General features: G+C 46.6%; 1 protein-coding gene across 10 annotated transcripts in view; it reads right to left on the bottom strand.

Moving 5' to 3' along the window:
* The window catches only part of TANC1 (tetratricopeptide repeat, ankyrin repeat and coiled-coil containing 1), a 235339-nt gene that overhangs the window by 47533 nt on the left and 161191 nt on the right, over positions 1 to 26615 (bottom strand). For 7 of the 10 annotated variants that reach the window (XM_044242126.1, XM_044242121.1, XM_044242122.1 and 4 more), the window contains 8 exons: positions 26064 to 26250; positions 12693 to 12956; positions 7384 to 7506; positions 6320 to 6601; positions 5201 to 5358; positions 4172 to 4403; positions 2530 to 2696; positions 223 to 830 (listed from right to left, as the gene is read on the bottom strand). In XM_044242126.1, the coding sequence (XP_044098061.1) occupies positions 223 to 830; positions 2530 to 2696; positions 4172 to 4403; positions 5201 to 5358; positions 6320 to 6601; positions 7384 to 7506; positions 12693 to 12956; positions 26064 to 26250 (2021 nt within the window). The remainder of the gene's footprint in view (positions 1 to 222; positions 831 to 2529; positions 2697 to 4171; positions 4404 to 5200; positions 5359 to 6319; positions 6602 to 7383; positions 7507 to 12692; positions 12957 to 26063; positions 26251 to 26615) is intronic. The other 3 variants (XM_044242124.1, XM_044242123.1, XM_044242128.1) reach the window with 2 other exon arrangements.

Here is a 26615-nt window from a genome sequence, read left to right as displayed (position 1 = left end):
TAGCCATTTGAGGAAGGAAACTTTTGTACAGAAGCAGGGTAATCTGTCGCCCTCCTGAATTATTCATCCTGTGTTGCCTTTCCATTAAAAAAAGGTGAATTGTCAGAGGCAGGGGGCGGGGGAAGGTGAAAAAAGGAAAAAGGAAAAAAGGTGTTTCAAATCCCTTCCCCAGCTGCACACCGGACTCCCCACGAAGCGCTGACAGGAAGCGGCCTGCCATACCTGGGCTCACACAGGAAGGCTGTGTTCTCGCCATCTGCTCTCCAAACGAGCCACTCCCTGAAGGACGGGTGGCAGAACATGCGGGTCTTGTCTCGCCTCTTAATGAGGAAGCAGGAGAGCGCCTCCATCCTCTGCTGGAAGTCCTCCCACCCCTGCTCCCCTTGTATGTGGCCCGCATTAATAGCCTGGAAGATCTGCTCATCAGTCATGGGGTGGAGGGACGCCAGGGCCACGTTCAGAATGGGCAGTGCTCTCTCGAAGGCGGACTGGGTCATGAACTTCATGTTGCACTGCAGCAGATAGAGCTCGGACAGAGACACGGGCACCACCTTGTAGCTGGCGCTCTTGATGACCAGGTGTCCCCTCTGGAAGAGGTCCAGGGTGAGTTTGAGGTACAGGTAGGAGCCCAGGCTCCGCAGCACCAGGTGGCTGCTCACTTTGCCGATCAGGGCAGCGTCGGCCTTGCCGTTCAGGGAGATGTTGCTAAGGATGTCCTGGCTGCTGTGGACCCGGTGCTGGACGTAGGCGTGCAGGTCACTGTGAATGTCCTTGTTGTCTGGGAAGTCATCTAAGGAAAGCTTGACGAAGGGCAGTGTGCTTACGATTTCCTGCGGGGCAGGGGAAAAGAAAAAAAAAAAAACCCCACGGCGTCACTCCACAGAGATTTCTTTTTTATGGTAGCTGCATTTCAAACCAGACTCACTAGTTTTCTTTCAAGAAGGATTTTCATGGATTACAGGGACTCATTGTTTTGTATTAAAACATGTAATAGGATAAGTTGAAGATAAAAAGCTTATGTGAAAGAAATCCTGATGCGAGATCGAATCAGTAATGGCTTTCCCGAAGCCCTCGTCCGAAGACTAGGAGCCGAGGGAGACCGGAGGGCCCCAAGCAGACAGCGAGCTGGCCGTACCAGCCAAGGGCCAGGGAGCTCCTGAGGTGACCTGATACCCATAATCCTTACACTGTGCAGAGGTTACACAACAAGCACAGACACAAACCAGCACTGTGTATCTAAGAACACAGCCAGGCACCGAGATAAGAGGCATCCCTCACCATGCATCAGATACTGGGACTGCAGAACCCAGCCAGGAAATCCTAAACGGGCCCGCCCCCCGCCAGGCTGTGCCCCAGCCCCAGCCTGCCCTGACATAGCTGCCTACTTCAGACTTCAGTAGAGCCTACCATCTTTTTTTATTTTTTAAACTGCTGTCCTTTCAAAGTCAACTTTGAAATAGAAGTATAACTTACAAACCATAATGGCATGGTGTCATTCATTTTCACAAAGTCAAACATACCTGTGTAACCAGTAGCTAGAAACAGAACATCGCCAGCTCCTGGAAGGCCCACGCCCCCTCCCACCCCAACCCCACCCCCAAAGATCAGCACTATCCTGCCACCTCACAGCAGAGATGGTTTCGGTTTTTTCTTTAAACTTCCCACTATCATCTCTGAAGAATTAACTCCATGTCCTCACTGAATGTAGTAATTGCAGTGGGCAGGCTGAGCTGAAGCACTCCCATTTTACAAAGATGCTAACGGACCTGTCAGAACTTACACAGCTAGTACAGAAAATATAGGACGCTGTTCCTGTGCTCTATCGATTGCCAAATTCTGCTTCCTGTGTGATAAATGACTGTAAAGGGTATGAATCAAATGGCCAGAAAAACAAACATCAAGCTTGGCTGAGGCCTAATGCTACTTCTAATGAGGAAAGAAAGAACCCAAATGCTATTTTTAAATAGCCATCATCATAAAAGGCAAAAATCAAAATCTAAGAGTAATGTCTTTACTAAAAAAGGACAGGGGTAGAGGGAAGGAGTCAAAGGTTGTTAAGATGTAATTTAGGGTTCACATGAGGGGAGAGATAGGGAAGAGAATTAAAAAAAAAAATCAAAACACCGCTCTATCTGGGTGCGTGAGGTAGCTCATGCTTAAGTTGTATGAAAAAAAATGGACCTTCTTTAGGCCTTAAAACTCTTTCCTTTCTTCAAAAATCAAAAACAAAAACAAAGTCCCACTGCTGCCTCACACAAATCAACTAGCAGCAGAGCTGACACTTGCATTTTAGAAGTGGAGGGACAGTGCCGTGCTAAGAGAAGACTTTCCTGACACCCTGATTCATGTGCCTCAGATAGTAAAAAGGTTCTGGTTTCACCCATTTGGGGCTCTGTGGACTAAAGATTTCAAGGTCCTAATACAGTTTTCAATTCAGCAGCTACGTGCTTTATAACAGTTAATGTTGTTAATCACACCATAAAATTTAGGTATGGGGTCCTGGAAAGAGATCTGAGACTTCTTTCTTACCTGAAAATTCGCTCTTACAGTCACAATCAACTTCAGCCAGGCAGGAAATTTAGAAATAATTTTGGTAATAAATGAAGAAAGCGTATCTCCATAGTCAGGCTTATGAAACTCAGCCTCGTTTAAGCCATCTATCAAAATAATGTATTCTTCTTCAGGAATTTTCTGCTCTAAAGGATAAAATAATTTTTTTAATTAAGAAATTATACCTTTCTATAGAATGGCATCACCCAGTGTATTTTAATGCACATTTTAAAGTGTGAAGGAAAAAAGGCTTCCATATCACAGAACTGGTTTTCCCAGAAGCCTACTTCTATTAAATTTATAGTGAAAACCAGAGCACACAGCCAAGAGAAAAACAAATCTTATAAACAGTGTTCAGAAACACATTGCATTACACCCATTGGCAGAATCTCACCTGCATTTATGATACTGTTAGCTTTTCATAAACTCCTGTCACAGGGGTGAGCTATGGCAAAGATGACTAACACACATGGAGATTAACTCTGGAGAAGACTCCAGGTCCTCCCCACAGAACCCTCTCAGTGGATGTCAGGGAATAAAAACAGACCCTCATAGGCAAAGCACCTGACCCAAGGCACACAGGCAGCCCACAGTGAGAACCTCTCTTTTATAGACTTCTAAAACAGGGCTCTTTCCCACAAGCCTCCAACTAGTTTCCCATTTATAAGCATCAACTTTCTGACCACGAAAATGAGGAGAAGTGATGACAGATCTGTTTCAATCCCCCTTTCTCTCGCAGAAGTGTTAACGCAGGCAGGTAAACTCACCCACAGGTGAGGGACAAGGAGGAGAAAGGATAAGAAATGCAAAAACCCAGAAAAGCACTGACATCTCCTACCTTGCTGGATATTTCAAGGACGAAAGAAAGAAAGAAAGAATGAACGAACGAACAAATGGAGAGAAAAAGCGAGGGGAAGGAAAGAAGGAAGGAAGGAAGAAAAAAGAAAGAGGGGGAGGGAGGGAGGAAGAAAGGAAGGAATCAAATGAACTTCTAGAAAAGCCTTTAGGTTCAACTCAACTGAGCAGAGGCGCTGAAAAAACACATGCTGGCAAGTAGCTCAGTCGAACAACTTATTTCCCTGCTAGGTAGGAAGGAATATGAAATATGCAGGCAAGAGTTTACAGGGCGTAAGTCCTCTAAATAGCCTATGATTATAAAATTAGCTATTTTGGAAATGAATATTTGACTGTGGAGGTAATTCTTTTTTTTTTTTTAATTTATTTTATTTGACAGATAGAGATCACAAGCAGGCAGAGAGGCAGGCAGAGAGAGAGGGAGGAGGAAGCAAGTTCCCCGCTGAGCAGAGAGCCCGATGCGGAGCTTGATCCCAGGACCCTGGGATCTGAAGGCAGAGGCTTTAACCCACTGAGCCACCCAGGCGCCCCGGTAATTCTTTATGAGAGGTGTTCCTTTACAACAACACCATTCAAGAAGCATGGAAGGGCTTTGGGGAGATGGTTCCGGGGAAGAGAAGGAGCTGTACACAGATGCACCCACATCCTCCCCAGGCGCCCACCCTCCCTCCCAACCAAGACCTTTGGGGGACAATCCTGGGGGCTCACTCCTAACGAGCAAGGAGACAGAGAGAGAGAGAGAGAGAGAGAGACTGCTCCGAGGTACCGTTTCTTAGGCTGGTGAGTGGTTCCAGCACCCCCCTCCTGAAGGCAGCCACGGGGTCCTGCACGCAGGACCTGAGGCTCAGCACGCTCTGGAGCTGAGGCTCCTTTATCAGGAGGTCCCTGTAGGCAGCCAGCTGCTGGGACCGGCAGAGCAGGGCTGCAATGCTGTGCACGAACTCGGGCACCAGGCACGTGTATGTGTTGTCAGCTTGGCAGTAGTGGTAGGCCACGACCTAGGCAAGAAGCACCGCCATCAGTGTCCCCTTCCCCCCATCACATACTTCCTCCCAAACCCCAACAGACGCAGTGTTCCCGTCCACCATGGTCTCGAAGCACGTTGCCTCTATTCGCCAGCATGGAGTCATAATTTATCCAAACTGGTTCAGCCATTCTTTCATTCACACGCTTTGCCAAGTTCTGGGCAGACTTTTAATAGTAGCCACAAATCCATCTTGATTAGCACGAAGATTGGTACACCTTACTCCGTACGGAAAACAAAGGAATAAAACTCATTCATAAAATCTGAAGCCTACCCTGGCTTAAATCAATGCTAAATAATCCCAATGTATTCAACAGTGGGAAGTGCCCTAGTCAGCGTGTTTCTGCTTTGACAAACAGCAGCATCTCCTTGGGAAGTTCATCTGCAGCTCCCCTGGACCAGGTAATGTTGGCGGCTAGGGGAGCCCTGCCGAAAGTCACAGCTGCTGCTTTTCCCACACCGGAGGGCCGGGCAGCCTGGCTCAAACCCTCGGCCCCCTCCACACGCCTGACACGGTGGAGAAATTCAACAGCAACAGAGTTTGAAGGACCCAAATCAGAAACCGCCAACTGTCTGCCTGTCCTGTCATGAAGACCTCTTACCTGGGGTACTCTTGCTATTTTATCAAGAGCTCCATTTTTGCATTATTATACGCAATTACATCTGTTTCAAGATCCCTCCTTAAATTCCTTTCTCAGAAGCCAAACTAACAAATCTCTCTCTCTCCCCCAACTCCTCTCTCCAGAAGGCTCCCCCAGAACAGGAAATTACCTTTGAGGCAAGGTATTTCACGGCATCTTCTCTCGGTCTCTGGTTTTCAGGAGCATCAGGCGCAGACCCAGGGGGTGTTCTAGCTGTGTTGGTAACACCTGCAGAAGAACTCGGTGAAAGCAGTGGGGTGACAGGAAGATCCTGGGAAGAATCCAAAGCTGCAAAGAAAGAGACCGGTCTCATTATTACAACATCAGAACAGGGCCATGGTGAGACACTGAACATATTTCTTGATTAAAGGCAAAGAGTATTTTAACAGGTAATGAGTAAACACGGTCCCAAATGCAAAGGTCCAAAGGAGGACACAAGCATCCCTCTCAGTCTTGCCTTCCATCCACTCAGATGCCTGCCTGGGAGAACTGCTGTTTCTGGTTTCTTTTACTAAATTCCTTTTGCTTTAAAAAAAAAAATCATACTCAGGGCACCTGGGTGGCTCAGTGGATTAAGCCTCTGCCTTCAGCTCAGGTCGTGATCCGAGGGTCCTGGGACCGAACCCCGCATCGGGCTCTCTGCTCATCGGGGAGCCTGCTTTCCCCCCCTCTCTCTGCCTGCCTCTCTGCCTACTTGTGATCTCTATCTCCGTCAAATAAATAAGTGAAATCTTAAAAAAAAAAAAAAATACTCTTTCACAGCTCACTCGTTCCTGTGTACCATGTTAGAGACACCTTCTTTTAACAGGCTTATTTTACATAAAATAAGACAGGACTAGTTAGGTATTTAACTACTATAACCCATATTTCATTTTTAAGCCTTTGGTAAATCCAGCAGAGAGGGCACAGGCTGAAGAGCATAGGGAACAAGAGAATTGTGCACAGACTCCTCCTGGCTGCTTCCACAGCCTGGTTTTAGGACCCAAACTCCCCAGGACACCCGATCAGGCCTCACTGCCCACATAAAGAGGGAGACAGGCCCTACAGGGAGAAGACCAGGGAAGGATGGCCTTACCCCAGGGGAGGGAGAGAGGGAGGGGGCGTTCAAACGGTTCTCCCACGTGTGCCGACAGATCCGACCCGCAGCTGGAAGGACGTGGGGAGAATAGAGAAGGGATGCCTATCGAAGCCACGCCCTCCCTCTGCCTTACACCCCATCATCTACTAACCGCATTAAACACGCACATACTTTTAGGCGGTGAACCGGGGCTGCTGGAAGCAATCTGCCTCATGCGGCTTCCGTGGCAGCTAAGTGCCACCAGCTTAGAAATGATGGCTGTCTTCCCAAAGCCCACGTTTCCAACAACCACGGCGCCTCTATTTTCTGTCAGTTCTGTGTTCCTCAAGTTTTCTTCTATCTGGTGAAAGAGCCAATCCCTTCCCACAAACACAGAGTCTGTTGTTATGCTTGGTACTTCAAACAACAGGGGTTTCAACAAAATGTCCTGTGGCTTGTAGGGAGCAAATCGTGCTTGGGGGGAAAAAGAGATAATTATTTTAGAAGAATGCCATCATTTATACATTTAAAAACTCAAGTTAGCATTGCTTGTATGTTATACTTAGTACTATATAGCCTTTAATTGTATGCCACCAGGGATCTTTAAGTGTTTTCAATCTGGTTCTATTAATACTTCTGTCATATCTCATTTATAATCCCCTGTGGGTTTTACAAAGGGTCCTATTAAAATGACCAGATAGTTCTGTCCTCACGACTCAGGACAGATGCGCAGAGGATTAGAGAAAGCGACGCAGGCGGCCAAACCAGGTCTCAACAGTTTGTGTGAAACAGTATCTAAGACCGGCCTCTTCCACTACGGTAGGAGGCAAAGGGAAAGGCGTCTGCCTGGAGACAGGGCCCCAGCTCTCATCAGGCCGTGACGACGAGAGGCCCCCTCGGTGAGGCTGCGGACCACCTGACTGTGAATTACAGGAGGTGGCCAGTGGCTCATAGACCTGAAACAAAGCTGATTTTCTGTTGGTGACAAGTGAGTGTTATCCAGGGCGTGTTAAATTACCCCTCAAAATAACATATTGCAGAATTATTTTTCAACTACAGAAACGAATTGGTCACAGATTTTTAAGGAAGAAGCCCCAAACTGTCACAGAGGACCTCCCAGCACTGACAGACCCACTTTCAGCAGTACACGTCATGTTTCTAACTGAGCTGACCTAAATGCTGGTCATCACAGATCCTCAGTGTTGGGTGACCACATTCACGATATCCACGGTCCCAGCAGAAACAAAGGTAAGTACCTTGAACTTCCTGTGCCCTACCTCCGGCTGTATTGTGCCACGGCAATCTAATGGACGTTCGAAGAGGGGCATTTCTCTGCCCGTCTAAATAACTCAGATCTTCCAACTTGGTGGAGCTTGTCGCTGAAATAGTAAACTCAAGTTTAGTTTTTTCAGAGTTGATTTTAATATCATACCCAAACTACTATCAATCATAAATCACTTAGCACTAAGCAACTGTGTTCAGGCTTTCAACAAAAATGACTTCAAGGTAATTTCGGTTTTGTTTGCCCACGCCAGCTTGTTTTTTCTGGCAGTGAGGTTAACCGAAAAACGGTAAACACCAAGTGTTTCTCATTCTCAACGTTGTGTTGCTAAGGTTGCCGGAATTCTCCATCATTCCTGGGAAGAGACAGACTTCACCGAAAATGTTTACGAAGGAACCTGACCCTCACGCGTCACTCAGTGAGGCTGCAGTACTACAGCAAACACACAGCTGGGTGCTAGAGACTTCTCTGACTTCTCGGCAGCTCCGGAGAGCCTTCCAGGGTGGCTGGAATTCCAACCTTATTAATTAAATGAGCAGAGTCTGCAGTTCAATCCCACAGAGCTCGAACACGAAACGTCAGCTCCCGGCTGGAAAGGAGCCATGTGGATTTCATCGGAAATAAACATATTCCCAAACTTTAGATTTTTATGTGTAAATGATATACTATACTACAGGTATGTACTTATTTAAATTCTAAAAAGAAGTAATATTTACCAGTGATCAAATCAGTAAGACTCAGGGCACACAGGTACCCACTAAAATGCATTAAAATCTGCTTGAGCATACATACCAGTTGGATCATAAAAACAATCAATACAAAATAGTGTTGCTAATTCTTACCAAATCTTAACAATAAAAACATGATACATGTTTTTGCCCAAAAAGAAAAAAAAAATAATAAGAAAACCTCCTCTTATTTGCATATACAACCCAGGCCACAATGAAGAATTCTCAATAAAATTAACCTAATTTGCTTGTGGGTTAAGTGGCCCAACATAATGCACCGCTGACCCAAGACATAACAGTTCTCTTCTGGGACATAAGCACAGGCATCATTTGAGGGTAAATAAGTGGGGAGCAGGAGTTGACTTCCAAGGGCGAAGGCTTCCAGGGACTGGTGCAATCATTGGGACCAGGCTTCGAGGGAAAGAAGTCAAGTTGGGCCATCTCTCTGCTGAAAACCTTCTGCTCAGAGCATCCAGCCACTGGCCAGCACCACCTGCTCAGTCTGGGTCCTCCCTATTCCCCACCGCCCCCACCCCCGGCTTTGATCCTTTTCCTCCTCACTGTTAACAACCCCCACGCCCCACCTTGACTCCTTCATTCAACAAGACCTGCGTGGCTCCAAGCTCTGGCTCTGTGGTGGCATGTCCCCCCTTGCCGCATTCCCCAGATGGCAATCCACCACACGCCCGGTCCCAGGAGAGACATCTGATGCCTTGACTTCACAACAGCGTACACTTAATGTTCCAGTATCCTTCTGGTGAATAGCCACAATTTATTTACACTTATGTCAATACCCCCACACAAATCTCTCCTATGAGAAAGATTCAGCTAATTCCTTAGGCAGGACTTCTAAATGGACTCAATTTCTGGGAATCCAAAAGCAGCCTCTAGCTTCTCTCTAGGTCCTTTACAACTAGGTGTGTGAAACTCTCCGGTGGGCCACCAGGACCTTCACCCTGGCTCCCGCCACTTAAACCGCCCGGAACATATATTTCTGGGCTGCTGCCTGAGACCTGGGACTCTGACCCAGGCCTCTGCAAATGCCCCTCTCCTCAACACATCTTACCATGAACGGGCCTGCATGCCAGCGGTTGAGGGAGAAGGAGCAGCCACCGCTGTAACCTATAAGCCAAGTGCAGTACGGAGCCGGCACAGCCACAACTATCTGACCTGCCACTTCAGCCCTGGGCAACTCAAAGACACCTGGAGCCTCCCAAGGGTTTCCTGTTTTCCTTCTTCTCCTGACCCCTCAGAACACAACATTCAGTTCATAATTTCGTGACAACTGGAAGGATTAAGAACACGAGACTCTATAAAGGTTTTGCAAAGAGAGGATCGTGATGGAGCCCCAGCTGGACCCAGATACAGGAGATGGTGAGGCTGCAAACAGCCCTGTTTTGAAATTTCCAGTCACTACATCTCTGGTTCCCAAGTATGCAACAAAGTGGCCTCACCCACTTCGCAGCCGTCCTGATTCTCTGTTTCAAACATGATTAAGATGCGGTGAAATGGAGTAGCTCGGAGGGGGTGCTGCCAGCCAGGAGCTGCTGGGCCACCTCTGCTTCCTAAGCTGTTGTCAAAGCCACTAAGAGAGACAAGTCGGGACAGCGGAGCTCCAGCCACCTGCTGGGCCCCTGGTGCGCTCCCCTGGCAGAGCAGGCTACCAGGACCACAGCGTGCCTTCCCACACATGCACACAGTAGGTACTCAGACACGGAGACTCACTTCCGGTATTTAATAACAAATGTTTTCAAAGTCTCAGCTGGACTCAGGGTCAAGAAAAAAAAAAGCAATAATTTAACGCTGCAATAAGCCTGCTGCTAGTAAACCTACAGTTAATTTACACACTCACTGCACACACACATACACACACACACACTGCATCTAACATCTGAGTGAGAAAGACATTTCCAGATGCTAAGGAGGAGAGAGTTTTTTAGGGGGTGGGTAGAGTGGAGGGAGAAGCAGAAGGAAACTTCCCTAAACTGAGCAAAAAGAAACACCTGTTGTAACACCATGTCCTAACATATTAAAGGTAAATGCCATAAAGTCTAGGCAATTTCATGAAAACTGGCTGGTCATTCTGTTTGTTGGTTTCTTGGAAAACTAAATACTGTGTCTATGATCCACTTAGAAAGCATTTCAAAAGAAAAAAGAAGTTAGTCAAAAACAACAGAACCTAATGACCCAACTTCTAGATTATCTAAGATATCACTTTAAAGCCTTCTCTTCTGTTTTCTAACAAAGGAATGAGGTGTCCATGCCGCACATTTGATGTGGTATAAAGTAATAATCTGAATGTAGCATTTGAAACCAATTCCACTCCAACAAATACCTTTACAAAGGAAGTCTTTCTACAGTGAATCTCCAAACCCAGCCAACTTATTTTTATAGTCTCCGACATAAGAATTTTACTGTACTAGACACAACAGTGAGGAGATAACCACAGTTCTTGGTAACAGGCTCACTGACAGCAAAGGCTGGCAACCTCAGGAACCTGTTTCCATACTCTCACCCCCCAGGGGAGGCCAGAACCCCCGGGGCAGCTGTGAACAGAGGCTTGGCATCCCCGTTCCTTCACCTGCCAGTCCTTACTCTGCTCTCATTAGCCCAATTTAATCGTTTGATGTTCCCCAAATGCCAATTTATTTGTGTTTATGTGGATCTTCACATGCAAATACTTCCAAGGGATTGCAATAATGGTCTTGGACATATTATTTTAATCCTTCCAACACTGAGGGTTGCCTACTGCCCCCTCTGAAGCAGCTGGCCTTCTAATCACTAGAAAAAGTGCTACACACAGTCTACACAACCTGAATCTTTTACTCTTTTCAACGATACGTGGAAAAATCTTGCCATGACTTTTGAACTGAGGTTTGGCTTGAGGGGGAAGGAAGGCGGGCAGTAAAGGCTCTCTCAGACTCCTAGCTTGTTAACAGATACCATGAGGTAAGGAATTTGCTTGTTTCCAAAATAAGCTTTTAGCTGATAAAACTTGCAACACAGAAGAAGTGAGCCAACCCATTAGGCCAGGCAGACACAGCTCAAACCTGGAGGTAAAACCCTCCCATCCCACAGGAGGTCTAGCTCCAGTGCGCACATAGACACTAATAAATGAGCACAGCAGAAATCTGAAAGCCCTGCTCTATAATCACTGCATTGTCCTGGAAAGGCTCAGCTCCTACCCATTGTTGCCGCACATGGCAGGCCACATGAAAGAACATCAGGCAGAAACATCACCCCAAATGGGGGGCTTTCAACACTAGCAATGCGTTTACTAATTTTAAAACAGCTTGGCTAAATTGAATACAAGTTTGCTATTTTGTTGAAGTCCATAAAACTATCAAGTTCTGGGATCGTACACACAAACCGCTCATCCTAATGAGGTAGTCGTGGTATAAAACGCCTTGGGTGTGTCATACTGTACAGTTGGGAGTGGGGAAGAGGTGGGAGGGCATAAAAGCTTTTGGAAGAGCCATCACTGAATATGCATCATGCTCCCCAGAACTTCTCTCTGGCAGACATGCCAAATCCCTCTTCTGGAACAAGGCCATTTACATCCTTTGAAAGTGAATTAGAGCTGCCTCTCCGGACTTTTCCATTAGGACCATTTATGTATCAGCTGCTTCAGAGTTCCACTGGAAAAAAAAAAAAAATGCCCCACAACAACCAGACTGACCTGCCATCTCCCCAAGAAGCAGTATTAAAAAAAAATTCTTTGATGTAGGGAGAAAGAACACGGGTCTTTGTGTTAGTAGAGGAGAAGTTTTAAGTGCTCGGTTGGAGAAAAAGAAGGACTGAAACAAGGTCATCTTCTAAACTCAGCCCAGGAGCACGGAGTTCAGAAACTCCAGACCATAAAAGCAGTCAGCACAACTCAGAACCAGGGTCCTTTTCTTCTCCCACCCCACGGCTCTCCCCGCTTGGTGACCACTCACTATCAACCAGGAACAGTCGCCCCTTTTTGGGTCCTCGTCTCGCTCCAGCTGCCCCATCTCGCTGAGGGGCACCTGCCTCGCCTGCCTGCATGCCCTCGATCGAGAAGCCTCAGTTGCACCGTGTAGGTTTTAAGCTGTGAGCTCCCCTGTAACTGAACGATACAGAGAGCAGACCTCCCCTCTCGAGGATGCGCCTCAATTACAGAAAAGTAAGTTTGAAAGTTGGATCAGAAATTCCTGGAGCTGATATTAACAAACTAATTCTAAATAAGGATTCGTGTTTACCAAGATGTAATAGAAAGTTATGAATTTACTCAAGCTTAAAATATCAAAAACAAGGACAAAGTTTTTGGCACTTTCTTCTTCCGTACACAAAAGAACAGAAGATTCTAAATATTAGTTTTACAGAATTCCAGGGTGAAAGGATCACTTAAAGACCATGAAGGACAGTCTTATCATTGTCACAGATGGGTAAACTGAGGCCTAGACGAGGTAAGCGCCCAATCCACGATCACAAAGCTGGCTTGTGTCCAGATGCGGTCCCCAAATAGAGACAGTGAACATGGGGCACCTCGGACCCAGAGAGAAAACCCTCCTGGAGAGAGGCATGGCCTTACCTGCAACTGAGTTGGGCCGTGGCATTACTAGCGAGTTGGAGCTCTGAGAATAAGGGACCGGACCATCTCCAACTGAGGCTTCAGTGTCAGGCAGCACGCTCTCCGCTGACCCAGGGGGCTCCTCTTCTGCCACTGGGGAGCAATTATCTGCCCTGCGATCATGAAGGACTCCTTTCTGTACCCCTAACCTTAGGCTTCCGTCCTTATTCCATTCCAAACTGGAGCCACTCCGGTCATCATTTTCGGATGAACTTGTAATGGTGGCTGAAATGAGAGACCAAAATACTTTGAAGGAGGCCAGGCTGAGCTGGGGCTGTTCAGAGTTAACATAAGCACACTGCCCTCCCCGTGATCAATGGAAACTTTTCTGGTCCATGCAGATTTTTATCAAAGTATGTTTCAAACAGTGTATTTTGGTAAATTAGAGGAATGTTGCTTATCAAGGAAAATAAACTAAGGCATTCTACAGGGGAGGGGAAAAAAGCTGGTAAGATAATGAAAAAGCTGTCTAAAAGTATCTGAGAGTTAACAGTAAATCCATGTAATTTAGAGATGATGTATCCGTCTTTTTAACAAAGATAAACTGCTCACAAAATTCATATCTCATTAAATTCCTCTGAACCTATAAACATCTTTTCCCAAATTAGGGGGCAAGGCGATAACAATGGTTAATGCAGAAAAGAAGAGAAAATCTATAAAAACAAAAACATGAAAACAAAAATTATAAAGTCAAGCAGAGAATTTGATCCTTCGATTTAAACTTTATAACAGCTGTTCACGATCAACCGGAGAGAGTGACTTTATTCCTTTAACAGCACAGAGTGGAAGACCTCCCAGGACACACAAAACAAGCATGGCAAGGGATGCTGGACTGCAGAATTATAACTTAGCCTCTAAGAAAGGAAACCAGTATGGAAAACCTTCTTGGCATAAGAGGAACATGAAGCAAGAAAACAGCAATACCCATCCTGCGTGGCTTCTACAGACAGCCACTTCCAACTAAAACACCTGAGCCCCTTGCAAGCCCAGGTTACCATGGACCCAACACTGGCTTGTGTCCTTGAGAACAAGGGCCATGTCCTCTGATCCTTTTGTGTTCCCTGCTGGGATCACCACAGCCCAGACCCTTAACAGAGACAGCCAGTGGGATGCGGCCAGAGTGTATGGAGGACTCGGCCACCTGGATTAAGCAACTTCATCAACGTGACCTGATGACACACTAGCAGCAGGCTGGTGAGTCAGCTCCAACAGCCTGTTCTCCAGAATCAAATGGTCTGAGTTTTGTTTTGTTTATTTGTACGATGCTCTTTAAAGGTTTATTAGTAAAGACAAAACCATCTCCTCCCTGTGACTGCAGGACTTCTGTCACAGTTCCTCCTGCGGCTCCCGTCCGGACTCCTTATCCACTGCTTGTCTCCCTCTTCAAAAATCCCTCCTGCGTGCTAAAGCCTCAGACTATCTCCCTCCACCCAACAGCTCCCTTCTCTGAGCAGCACAGCACCTGGAACATACTAAGCGCTCAATAAATGTCTCCTTAGTCAATAAATAAGCAAATGAACACACTTCTCTTCCAACCGTGGTCAGAGACACTACACTTAATTAATCTCACTGTTATGTATTCAGGACTCGATATTCTGTCTCCAGCCAAAAGCTGAGTGGATCTGGGATGCGCCCATCACTGGCGTCTGCCATTACTCCCAGCATTTCCAAGTGTCCTATCAACAGTATTAAAACTAACTTCTCCATCTCTCTGGAATCAGTGTCTTGTGTGTTTTTTTTCAGTGGACCACTCCTATGAGCATAAGTATAGCAAGAATGACTCTTTCCACCCTGAACATGCTGGCGGTGGTGGTGACAGCAGCCACTGACGTCTACTTAAGGTTCCTACACGTCAGGGATGGTGCTAATGCTTCACAGTAATAGTCTAATTTATTAATGAGATCATTGCTTATTAATAATGATTGAGGGTAACCTCCTTAATAAGTTGTGACTGTGACTGTGAGCTTTTCTTATAAGTCCGGTGTTGGGGACTCAGAATGCTTTTCCCACAGACATAATTAGTTAGGTTCCCGGGCTACGCCAACATCTAAGTTACAGGAAAAGTGTCAGAGTGAAGATGATTTGTTTGGTTTTCTTTTGTGGCCGTTTTTTCTGGGGGCACATACTGTTAAGGGAAAAAACACACGGAAAATAGAAGTGATGTTTCCCCGCATTCACTTTCCCTCAGTGCCATGTACTGCAGGGTCCCAGCCCCAAGAATCAGAACCCTGGGTCAGACCTCAGGCAGTGGAAACAGGAACTGGGACTTCCCTACTGCCTGCTACAGTTGCAGCAGAAGAAGCAGTGTTCCGGAACGGGGATGGCCTGGTCAGGAGTCCCAGACTGCAGGGATGAGCTGAAGATCCTGCTCCCACCACACATGCCCAGGTACTGTGGAGGACAGTTGGGTGGGAAGCGGGGGGTGGGGGGTCACCCAGCTACAGAAACAGGAGGGAAGGCAAGTCCAAGACACAGCTCCTGTTTCAAAAGGAGAAGTTTATAATGGGTTTCTAAATAGGAGACTCTCGCAGATGCCCTCATGATGTTCAACAAAGACACACATTGCCCTGTGCAGGTAGGCGAGCAGCTCCGAAGCCGCAGGCCTTCCTGCTAAGACTGCCCCACTTCACGATGTTCTGCCCTGCCATCTGGTGCCAGAGGCAGCCCACATAGCTGGGAGCCCACAGCGTACTTTCCTCTGAGTTCAGGCACCATTAAGCCCTGATGCAGACTCAAGGGGGCCGATGATGACCTGACACATTTCTGGTATGACCCAAGAAACACACCGCATAGGGCAGCTCCACAGTAGCCAAGAAAGGGAAGCTCATTCCTAAAACAAAGGACAGGCTAATCAAAAATCCCGATTTTTCTTCCTGGCTACCAAATTCCAACTCCTCATCAGGCTAACCTGTCACCTCCAAGTTAACACACACGTGCACAACTATGGCAACGTCTTCAAGACGATGGCTTCAGAAAAACCAAACAAAGCTCAAAACCCGCCGTGACATTTGACATTTTCTGGAGACTCCGGTCATCTTTCAAGGTCTGTAACAACTGAAACATTCTAACCTTTTATTCCATACATCAGTACCGATGGCAGCTTTTGTCAGTGAATTCTGGCCACCACCATTCAGATGGCAGTTCAACCACTCTCCCGACACGCAGCGTTCGGTTAAATGAGTGATTTGTCAGATCTCAAGTTTCATCGAGCTATGAGGTTAGGCTTTGCTTCCCACAGTTCAGTATTACTTTAAGTCTGGTCCTGCTCACTGATTCACGTGTGCTACTTCCGACGCTCTGTATCATTTGAAAACTCCTTTTAAGGAAGGACAGTGTACTCTCTTCCTCTGTTGTAAATGGCACGTTTAACCAGACTTACGGGTGCACAGGGCTACACAGCTTCCCGAGCATGTCCAACACGTAGCAGGACACATACATGATCACCACAGTCCTGGAGAAGAGGCAGACAGGCTGAGAACCATCAACCCACTTTAGATATACATAACAGACTTGGGAGAAGAAACTCCGGTCTCTCCCCTTCTCTCTTGCTTCCCTGCACCCCCCCCCCCCCACAACTTACTGGTAGGTCTAACACCAGCCCTTTTGCCTGCCCACGCACTATATTAAAACTCCCTTTGCCCTGCATAGCTCTCAACAAGCCAAAGTTCTCTAAGCGTCCGTGACTACAAAGTATGTTGCAGTTCATGAAGGCTGCCTTGTAAAGAACAGCAGTCCCCAGGCAGGGGCTGGTAGACAGAAGCCAGTCATGAGTGCACCGCAGCCCAGACGAAGCTTCCGGTTGACTAGGAGGTTGGAGAGACAGACAGACCCTCCGTCATTACATGTTTTGCTATATAAAGTACTGCAATAAAACTGCGTTTTTTCTCCTTCCCTGCTCTCCTGCACCCCCTTCTTTGCCCACTGAAGGCTCTTTCACTCGCTGAATGTATACTTAAAATAGAATTTTTTTAAAAAATCAATGTAAGTTCAGGGCCCAATAAGTAGTTTGGCAGGATCTAAACCAAGTTGTGGGTTTAAAGGAACACGAAGAAGAAAATTAAAATGAGTACAGTGTTAGTCCAGAATTGTTTAGGAACGAAGGGTTTTGACATCAAATGGATACATGTAAGTAGAGCAGAATTCACCCGCCTTTGAGGTGGAGAAAAGTTACGAAGTAAAAAGTGCAAAGGGCTTGGGTTCAAACTTTGGCTTCTCCCCCTCTGAGGATCCACCAAAGGTAAATCTCTCCACACTGAATACTGGGAATGCGTACCTTTTTTTCTCCACCTTACAAACATCAACTTATGTATTTGAGTTTCTTTCTTTTTTTTTTTTTAAGATTTTATTTATTTATTTGAGAGAGAGTAAGTGAGAGAAAGAGCACAAGCTGAGGGTGGGGAAAGATTGGCAGCGGGAGAAACAGACTCTCCACAGAGCAGGGAGCCCGACATAGAGCTCCATCCCAGGACGCTGGGGTCATGACTTGAGCGGAGGGCAGATGCTTAACTGACCGAGCCACCCAGATGCCCCTGAGTTTCTCTTTTCTCTTTTCTGGCTACTAGGAATTGTCAAACTTCCTACCCACTGATAAGCAAGATGAAAAAGTCGAATAAAACTCATTCCCAGCTTCATCTTTTCTTTTTTCTCCTTCTTTTTTTTTTTTTTTTTTTCATTTGACAGAGAGAGACACAGCAAGAGAGGAACACAGGCAGGGGCAGTGGGAGAGAAGCAGGCTCCCCACTGAGGAGGGAGCCCAATGTGGGACTCCATCCCAGGACCCTGGGATCATGACCCGAGCGGAAGGCAGACGCTTAATGACTGAGCCACCCAGGGCACCCCCCACGCTTCACCTTTTCTCTTGTATTTTTTTTACTGGAGTATAAACAAATGTTACCTTAGTTTCAGGTACACAACATAGTGATTCGGCAAGTCTATACACTATGCCCCACTCACAAGTATAGCCAGCCTCCGACAACGCCACTACAAGCCCACGGACTTGTATTCCCACGTCTGTGTCTTTCATCTCCATGACTTATTCATTCCTGAACTGGAAACCTGTACCTCCCTCTCCCCATCCCCTCACCTCCCACCTTCGTTCACTTGCTCTTTTGCTCTTACTTCCTTTCCCTAAGTCATACCTTTGTTTGGGGGGGGGGGTCTTATTTTAATAAATGTCTATTTGTAAGCATTTCAAATCCACTGGGGAGGGGGGAGGGAGGGGGAGGGAGTATTTATAAAGTAGCCTTAGGAAATAATAGCAGTGGCTACCATAAATATATTCATGCTTCCTACTGGGGGCTCTGATCTCAGCTCACTGACTACTTGGACCAGCGCCCAACGCAGGAAGCTCCGTGAGGCCTGAAGCCATGCCCCAGGGCTCTGCACAGTTTTGAGCACACCATACTACCAGAAAACGTGGAGCAGGCACCCCAATACATGCATTTACAAGATATGTACCTGCAGTACCCTAATTTACAGTACACACACACACACCCAGAATTTTGAAGAGACTTTTCTTAAAAACCCAGAAACTGCCATTTTCTTCGGGCACTCCACAGATGGTCTTGCATTCTCCATTTTCAAAGCCAGGGCTTTATGAAGAGAGTCCTTCGTCCTTCCCTGGGTTGTGGAGAAAATCAGACACAAGGGCAGGTACATAAAGTGCCTCCTATCTCACGAGTACCCAAGAATGTTTTTCTCCCATACAATGAAAATAAAGTAGCACTGAAAAAACAAACATTTTTTAACTTCTATATTCAGTTTAATGGTTGACACAGCGTTTAGAAGTTAAAACACTGGACCAATGAATTAAAGATTAAACAAGAAAAGGACGTAATGGTTGCTGGGAGAAATGTGAGAAGGGAATGAAAAAAGAAAATCCAACTACTGCGGATACCGCCTTTGGCCTGACAGAATGAAGATCACTAACAACTTTGGAAGGAGAAATAAGAGTCTAAAGCAGATGGGGTGAAGAACCAAGAGAAAAGTCAGGGCAGCATCGTGCCCGACCCCCTGGCCTTCCTGGCCTTCCTGGCCTGCCAGGATTCAGTTCTTCCCTTGCTTGCCCCCACAACTTACAGGTGGTTCCAGCTGCTGTGATGTATTTGGGATTTCCCCAACAGACGAAGGGAAGGATGGCAGATATGAAACCAGCCTGCCTGAAACCTTCAAACAGAAAGGCCAGTCTGGGCTTCTCCCTCCTCGGCCCCTGCATGCTAACGAACCACACAGGGAAGAAAGGCGGCTGACCTGGAGGGCCAGCTTTTACCTCCCCCGGCCCCACCAGGAGAGGACTCCAGGGAAGGTGGCCCAAGTTACCTCTGGCTCCAGGGGACGTTCTGGCTTCTCCTCCCACAGCTTCTGGGGGACCACAGTTGGCCTGTGTCAAGCACCGCAGAGCCTGGCTCTCCTTCTGGCCTTGCCCAGGGGCGCCGGGCTTGGGCTTGCAGCAGACAGATCTCAGTAGCACATCTCCGCCTCAGTGCTCCTGGCATTGCGCAAGCCCCGCTCTGCTAGGACATGCAGTGAGGCCAGGGACCCAAGCCATGGCGCACAGCAGCACCTGTCGGTGCCTTGGACTTTGGAAACCCCTTGAGGGTCAGCAGGGACAGGGAACTGGAGGGGCAGCCACACTGCCCACACACAGTCTGATATAGCAGGTTAGAGCCTCCAGAGAAAAGCCTGTGGATCTGTATGATGTGAAGTTTCCTAGCAATAACACCCAGCGCCGTGTTTCCGTAAAGCCTCGTCTGACTTATACACTGAAGGCGTAGACACTGGAGCTTCAGACACTGTCCAATGATTGCGCAGAGTTCTGGGCTCTTCCAGAAAAGAGCACAAGGCACTATCAGTGGTTGGTATTATTATGCACCTACAGCCTACATCTTCCATCAAGAGGTGTCAATCACTGCCATGTTTTAAACCCTTTTCAATAACTGACAACTTGCCCAGGTCTCCAAGGGCAGATGCCCACTCTTTGGTTCCTCAGGTGGACAAGTTTTGAAACAGATATTGCACCTGAGCTTTACTGTACCAGTACGAATAGACTTGTTCCTGGTACACAGTAGGTGCCAATAAATGCTTGCTACACCGCCAGAACAGCTGCCTGAAGAATCCAACCCCAGTGTGAAGGAATACAAGTACAGTAGGCATTCTGCTGCCTCGAATCATCGCTACAGATTTCTTTCCCATGTTAAGTAGATCATCGAATTATATATGTAAAGGCAAATTTTCCTCCTTCACCCGAGATGATTAAAAAAAAAAGAAAAGCTTCTATAATTAAGGATGATTTTTTAAATTGCAGGCAATGTAGCAAAATGAATATTAACACAGATCTGAAACACACTAAATAGTTATTACCAAATCAATTTCAAAGCATTTCAATTTAGTAGCAAGCAGGGCAATACAGGTGGCAACAAAGCAGGATTAGCATGAAATCAAAAGGGCAGGATTCACAACAAGTTAAAAATGAAAATAAAATACAATTAATTCCTCTTTGTAGGCCTCTCTCCGCATCTGATCATCTCCCTTGGGACACAAAGTCCAGGAAACAGAAGGAACAAAAGGTTTCTAGCTACCTCCAGAATCACTTTCATTTTACAAGCCCAGGAGGGAGTCTGGTCAAGCCACAAGATAAAAGTCAGCACAGGATAAACTTTGTTTTAATATCTTAAGACTGGCCAGAAAAACAAACAGTATCAAACTCTAGTAAGCACCAGCAGGACACAATCAAGTATCCAGTACTTCCTGCAAGCCACTTCTGCAGGAGAAATGTTTCTGGGAAGGTATTCCCCTGCCTAAGTTTACACCTGCCTTCCAGCTTCAAAGGGAGAAAGAGCAAATGCAAGCCACACCCACCTCCCCACCAGAGAAACGGGAAAGGCGGCGGGAGGAGCCTTGATTCTTTACCCTTTTCATATTCTGAGTTCCTAAGAGCTCTCTGGCCTGGTGGAATGTGGTGGCTCAGGTGCTGGGAAGCCGAGCAGGTGAACAACACACCTGCTCTAAGTGGGAGGCAAGCCCAGCGTGGGGAGATGTGGACACGGTCCACTCGGAATACGCCTCCTCCTCCCAGGGGCTGTCCCAACATCAACTCTCAAAGAGAAACAGATCTGGGATTCTACAAAAGTAATTTGGAGATGATAAATGTCGACAGGTAGAAGCAAATAGTAGAGAAGGACCTGGAAGGGACAGATAACTAACTTTTAATGGTCTCTTACTCAGCCAGATTGCTACCTGTAAGTCCTTCCCCTGGGCACACCTATTATTAATACACAGAAATCATGTTTTTTTAAAAGTCTTGATAGGAAGGCTGGGTTTTGTTTCTCCTCATCCAGTATCCGTTCCCTTTCTTCCTAAATAGAGCAATAATCCATTTTTTAAACAAAACACAGAAACACACACAATGTTGATCATGACATGGACACAAACAAAATCGAAACAGTACCTTTAAATCAAAAGGTGCTTGTTAAAACCTATTGCTTTCAGTGATGTTTTCGGAAAAAATCAGATTGGGGGCACCTGGGTGGCTCAGTTTTTTAGGCAGCCGACTCTTAGTTCTGGCTCAGGTCATAATATTGGGGTCCCGGGATCAAGCCCCACATCAGGCTCCATGCCCAGCGGGGAAGCTGCTTGCGGACTCTCGCCCTCCCTGGCCCTCTGCTCCTCCCACCACTCACATACCCTCAGTCTCCAAATAAATAAATAAATCTTTAAAATAAATAAATACTCAGATTGGCTTTCATACACATTCTAGTGAGTACACCTACTTCATTTTTTGTCTAAGATGATATTAATACAGTTTACAATTTCCATTTGTTAGCAGTTGGAAGCAAGTTTATTCAAAGGAGTGTCACTAAGGAAAAAATGTATTCTCAGGCATGGAGGAAACACCTGTAGAAAACATTTTATTTTTGTAGGCAGAGAGGAAAGTGGGGAGTGGGGGGGGGGAGCAAGCTCCCTGCCGAGCAGAGAGCCTGATGTGGGGCTCGATCCCAGAACCTTGAGATCATGACCCGAGCGAAGGCAGAGGCTTAACCCACTAAGCCACCCAGGTGTCCCTAAGAAGCCACTTCTTTACAAAGTTTTCCTTTTAGAGCAAGTTATTAAAAAGCTACTTTATGCTGATTAGGTTTAAAAGTGCTTTATGCTGCAAATATAAAAAGTCAACATTAATTTCTAGGTAATGCCAATGATTCTAGTATGTCAAGAGTAGGAATATTTTGCTTTCACAAATATACATATTTGCTTCCAAATATACATACACATATTTGTAGGGAATTCAGTTACACCCCTCCAGCTGAGACAGTACTTGTACAGGACAGATTACAGCCTGAAGAACATATAAGAACTCGGACCTCCTCAAATCACATGAAGCGAGATTTCCCTCTGCAAAACACAGTAAAGTTGGAAAAGAGGGCACAGAGGTTCTGCAAAGCTCTGACCTCTGCACAAAGAGACGGGAAGGGGTCCGACAAACTCTTCTAATGTGCATGATTTTACCCTTTCTCCCACTAAGCCATTCCTAAAAAAGAAAATCCTCCTCACCTCCAGTACATCAAAACCAGCAGAAACAGAACACAGAAAGGGCAGCCCGTGGCAGCCCCAAGAAGGCTGTCTGACCACATGGCAATGCTTTAATAAGTAGCATCTGTTGGGCAAAAATATGTAGATTAAATAAAATCACCATGATGGAAATCAGCTTACATACTAAGAAGAGGGCTAGGAATTTCTAAGGCTGGGTTAACACTATTTGAAATTTCCCCTAAGTGCCCTAAATAAATGGTCCCAATACTGTACACGCAGCTCTGAGCCCCGTGTGGGCATCTGCAGCCCCGAAGCTCATCACGCCGTGCCAACTGTGTGCACCTGTCACCAGCCCCCACCTCCCGACACCTCTGCTGCTCCGACCCAAGCTCTAGGGGTGGACACACCTGAAACAACCAGAAATGGAAAATTCAATGGAAACTGCTTCCCCCTCTCTCCAGAGCCTGAAGAATTTAGCATATGGATCCTAACCAGCCTATCACAAGCAGCTGCCAGGCCTCCAAAGCAGGAAGCCAAGGTATCTTCACCTTCATCTTTGTCCACTAAGATCACCATGTTCTTGAATATTTTATTCTGTTAAGCATTTAAGATGCCTAAAGGCTGCCGTTCCCAGGCTACACCTTATAAAAACAGTCCTGTTCCTCAGGTGGAAAAAAGCACACACCCCACCCCCAGTGATCACAGAATCACAACTGAGTCACAGATCCCTGCTCCGTGACAAGACCATGAAACTTGCGGACCCCACACTGATTCAGGAGGACACGCTCTCCCTCCTCAGGCCCTCCCACTCCCACCTCTTCAAGGAGCTGTGACTACCGTCTGCCTGGAGAGGAAATACTTGCTTTTTCCCCTTCTCTTCCCCACCACACCTCCCATGTGTCCCTTGGCAACAGGTTCTAGTTCTACAGGTCACGGAAGGAGAGCGAACAGAGGAACATTGTCACCAGCACTGAGCTTCCTGCTCAGCCACCTACAGTCCTTACTCCCGGCAGGAGGCCAGCTAAGCAGTGAGAAGCACCATTCCCAAAGTTGGAGGGACTTCACTTCCTCACGACCCCCACTTTGTCTCAACTGTCACCGTTTTTATGTGAAGCTGCATTAAGGGAACATGTCTGACTTAAGCCAAGGAATGAAGGACAGCCTCAATGACATGAAACGTGTCATTTAACTTTAATGACAAGACACAGCTTACAATACAGGTGCCATTAACAGACGTGACAATGCCAACTTGGAACGGGAATCTCGTACAGCTTCTTTAGAAACCAACTAGACTTTCCCTCCTCCCATGCAATGTGACCGTGGCAACAATTCTCTTAATGTCTCATTCTCAAACCATGCTAGGAGCCCAGATAGCCAGAATAATATGAATGAGAACTACCTCTTTCCCCTACATATAGCGACAAAAATAATAAAACATGATCAAATAAGTTGAAGGAAAACATTGAGGAGGTATGGAGAGCATGTAATAGGGGGACTAAGCACTCCGGGACCAAAAGGGACGTATTCAGTCAAGTTCTCATTCAGAGCCTTGGTGTTCCTGCAGCTTGAACTTGACAAGATAGAAAACCAAACTGGTAATTTCCTCTTTTTAGAATACTTTTATTTTCTTATTTTTTTAAAAGATTTTATTTATTTGAGAGAGAGATCACCAGTAGGCAGAGAGGAAGGCAGTGGCGGGGGGAGGGGGAGCAGGCTCCCTGATGAGCAGAGAGCCCGATGTGGGGCTCGATCCCAGGACCCTGAGATCATGACCTGAGCCGAAGGCAGAGGCTAAACCCACTGAGCCACCCAGGTGTCCCTTAGAATACTTTTAAAATTACAGCACTGTATCTCAATGAGAGAGAGAGAGAGAGAGGAGAGAATGAAGGGATAAGGGTCCTCTTTGGTTACTGAAAAAGTGTCTGTCACAGTAAGAAACTGGCTTGGTTATAATCAGAGACATACAATGCCAATGCCAGATCATATAATGAGAAGAGAAAAGGTGGCCCCAAAAACTGTGTAGCACTGAACTTCTCGAAAGAAGATAAACTATAGTGAGGACAGGACATTTCAGGAGAGTGAAGAATGCTGTAAGGGGAGATGCCTGGCCATCGCAGACCACCACAGCCTGGCAGTGGAGGACAGCTCAGAGAGGGCGTGAGGGCAGAAGTTAACACGGGGAAAGATGAGTTGGACTAAACGGCAGGTGGGGAAGAAGAGTGAGGTGGGAACAGGAAATCAGCAGAATATGTGAAACAGTTTACAATTGTTACAGAAACCTCAAGCCACCACTTTAAAGCAATGTCCAGAGGCAGCTAATATCTACGGAGACAGATGGTAGACTACTGGATGAGCAAGGCTGGGGATGCAGGGCGAACAGAGATGCAGGGTATGACTTCTAAAGGCTTCAGGGTTCTTTCTGGGGTGAAAGTTTCTGAAATCAGATTGGGGTGATGGCTGTACAACTCTGAACAGACCAAAAACCATTCAGTGGTTTAAATGAGTGAATACTATGGTATGTGATTACATCTCATTAAAACGATCAAAACCGAATGAAACAAAAACCTACCGGAGTGGAAACTAAGGGCAGAGGCAGCCGTCCCTGTGTAAAGAGCCCCTGAGATAGCTATAGTGACGTCTACGTCACAGAGCCCACCACCCAGCCCCAGCGACCGCACAGATCTTCTGGGGCAACCTCCAAAATATGAAGCTCACGAACCTGCAACTTGGTTTTGCAAATTACACTTGAAATAGCAGGTGACAGAAGAAAATAAGGAGCTCAAATGTCATTCCCTTTGATGACATACTTATGTGGAAGTAACTGGGGTTCAGTCCATACTAGAATGTAAACTGTCCCTCAAAGACACACACGTGTGTCAGAAAAAGGGCAGGAGCTGTATGTGCAGTAGAGCACCGATGTTGAACAGCAGCACAATCCAGGAGCAGAGGAGGGCCCAGACAACCCATCCAGTAGTCCAGCACACCTGTTACCTGAAAGGCACCGCGCCGGACACCTGAGACACACAGGTGCACAGCCCCACCTGCAGAAATGTAAAGGCACTCTGCCTGGGATAGGATGTGAAAGGTAAGGGCTCTTTCCCCTGGTTGATTCCAACGTGTACCTGAGACCAGAAACTACTGAACCAATCAGAATCCTTACTTTAACAGAGAAGGAAAGGGAACAAAGTATGCAAAGAACTCCAATGTTATGCAAGTGTTGACCTAGCTAAGCACCCTAAGAGTTGGGACTAGAATCTGTGTCTCCTCATCCACAATTCAGGGCAAGGAAACCCACTGGTGTGGGTGTGGGAGTGTGGGGGTCCCAGGTGGACATCCTGAGAAAATTCTAGCCTCAAAAAGAGTGGTCAGATCCCATGAAAAGAAACTAAAGAGAAAATACCTGGAACTAAGTGAGGAAATGAATGACCTTGAGATTGGGCTGGGAAGACGCCTCAAAACACAGGGAATTTATTGCCCAGTTCTATGTCCCGGGGGGACGAGACATCCAACAAATGGAATTAATCGACGAGGAGGTAAGATTTTGTAATTTCACAGGTCTGATGCGATCAGGAAATTTTTTAACCAAATGAGCCCAGAGTTATAAAAACCAACACCAAGGAACGTAAAAGGTGAGGAGGCTTCATCTTCTCGGCCGTCCACGGAGCCGGCACCGGCTGCAAAGAGCAGGGCTGGGCCCTGGCCAAGCGACCTTCCCGGAGCAGGCTACAGTCCTCTGCAGTCACGCCCGGTGGGCGCTCTGGCTGACGGGCACGGAGCCATTCCGTTACCGAGCCATGTGCTTCTTACCTATAATTCCACTGTCCTTGCTTTCCAGGGTGGAACTAGGGCTGCTAACGGTCTCACAGGGACTTTTGTTGGCTGCCGTCTTGCTGACACAGCTATTCAAGGTTGAGCAGGGGCTATCGGTGCTGGGAGAGGCGGTGCTGCTGGTTAGTGTGGAGCAAGGACTGATGCCTTGGCTCAGAGCTGTGCGCTGCAAGGCGAACGGAAGGAGGGTTAGCATGGCTTCACACACGACGCTTCCACACAGGCTTCTGTTCCTGACACTAAAGCAGTAACACTGCAAACTGGAACGGGAAAACCGTTTTTCCAACTGAGGGGGCTATATATATATATATATATATATATATATATAGCCTCCCAGAGTTTAAAAAAGAAATCTCTTTGTTCTGTCCCCTTCCCCGGTGATTTTTTTAAAAAAAATCATTATTATTAAAAGGACAGTCTCAGACATAATTTAGTGGGAATGCACATTCGTAAAATAGAAATAGCAAACGGGCAGACTTCCTTTCATTTAAAGTCTGCAGAAGACAAATGCGTTCTTTGACCTCTGTACGG

This window comes from Neovison vison, chromosome 3, assembly GCF_020171115.1.
Source record: "Neovison vison isolate M4711 chromosome 3, ASM_NN_V1, whole genome shotgun sequence".
Lineage (NCBI taxonomy): Eukaryota > Metazoa > Chordata > Mammalia > Carnivora > Mustelidae > Neogale > Neogale vison.
This window is presented reverse-complemented; position numbering and strand designations above follow the sequence as displayed.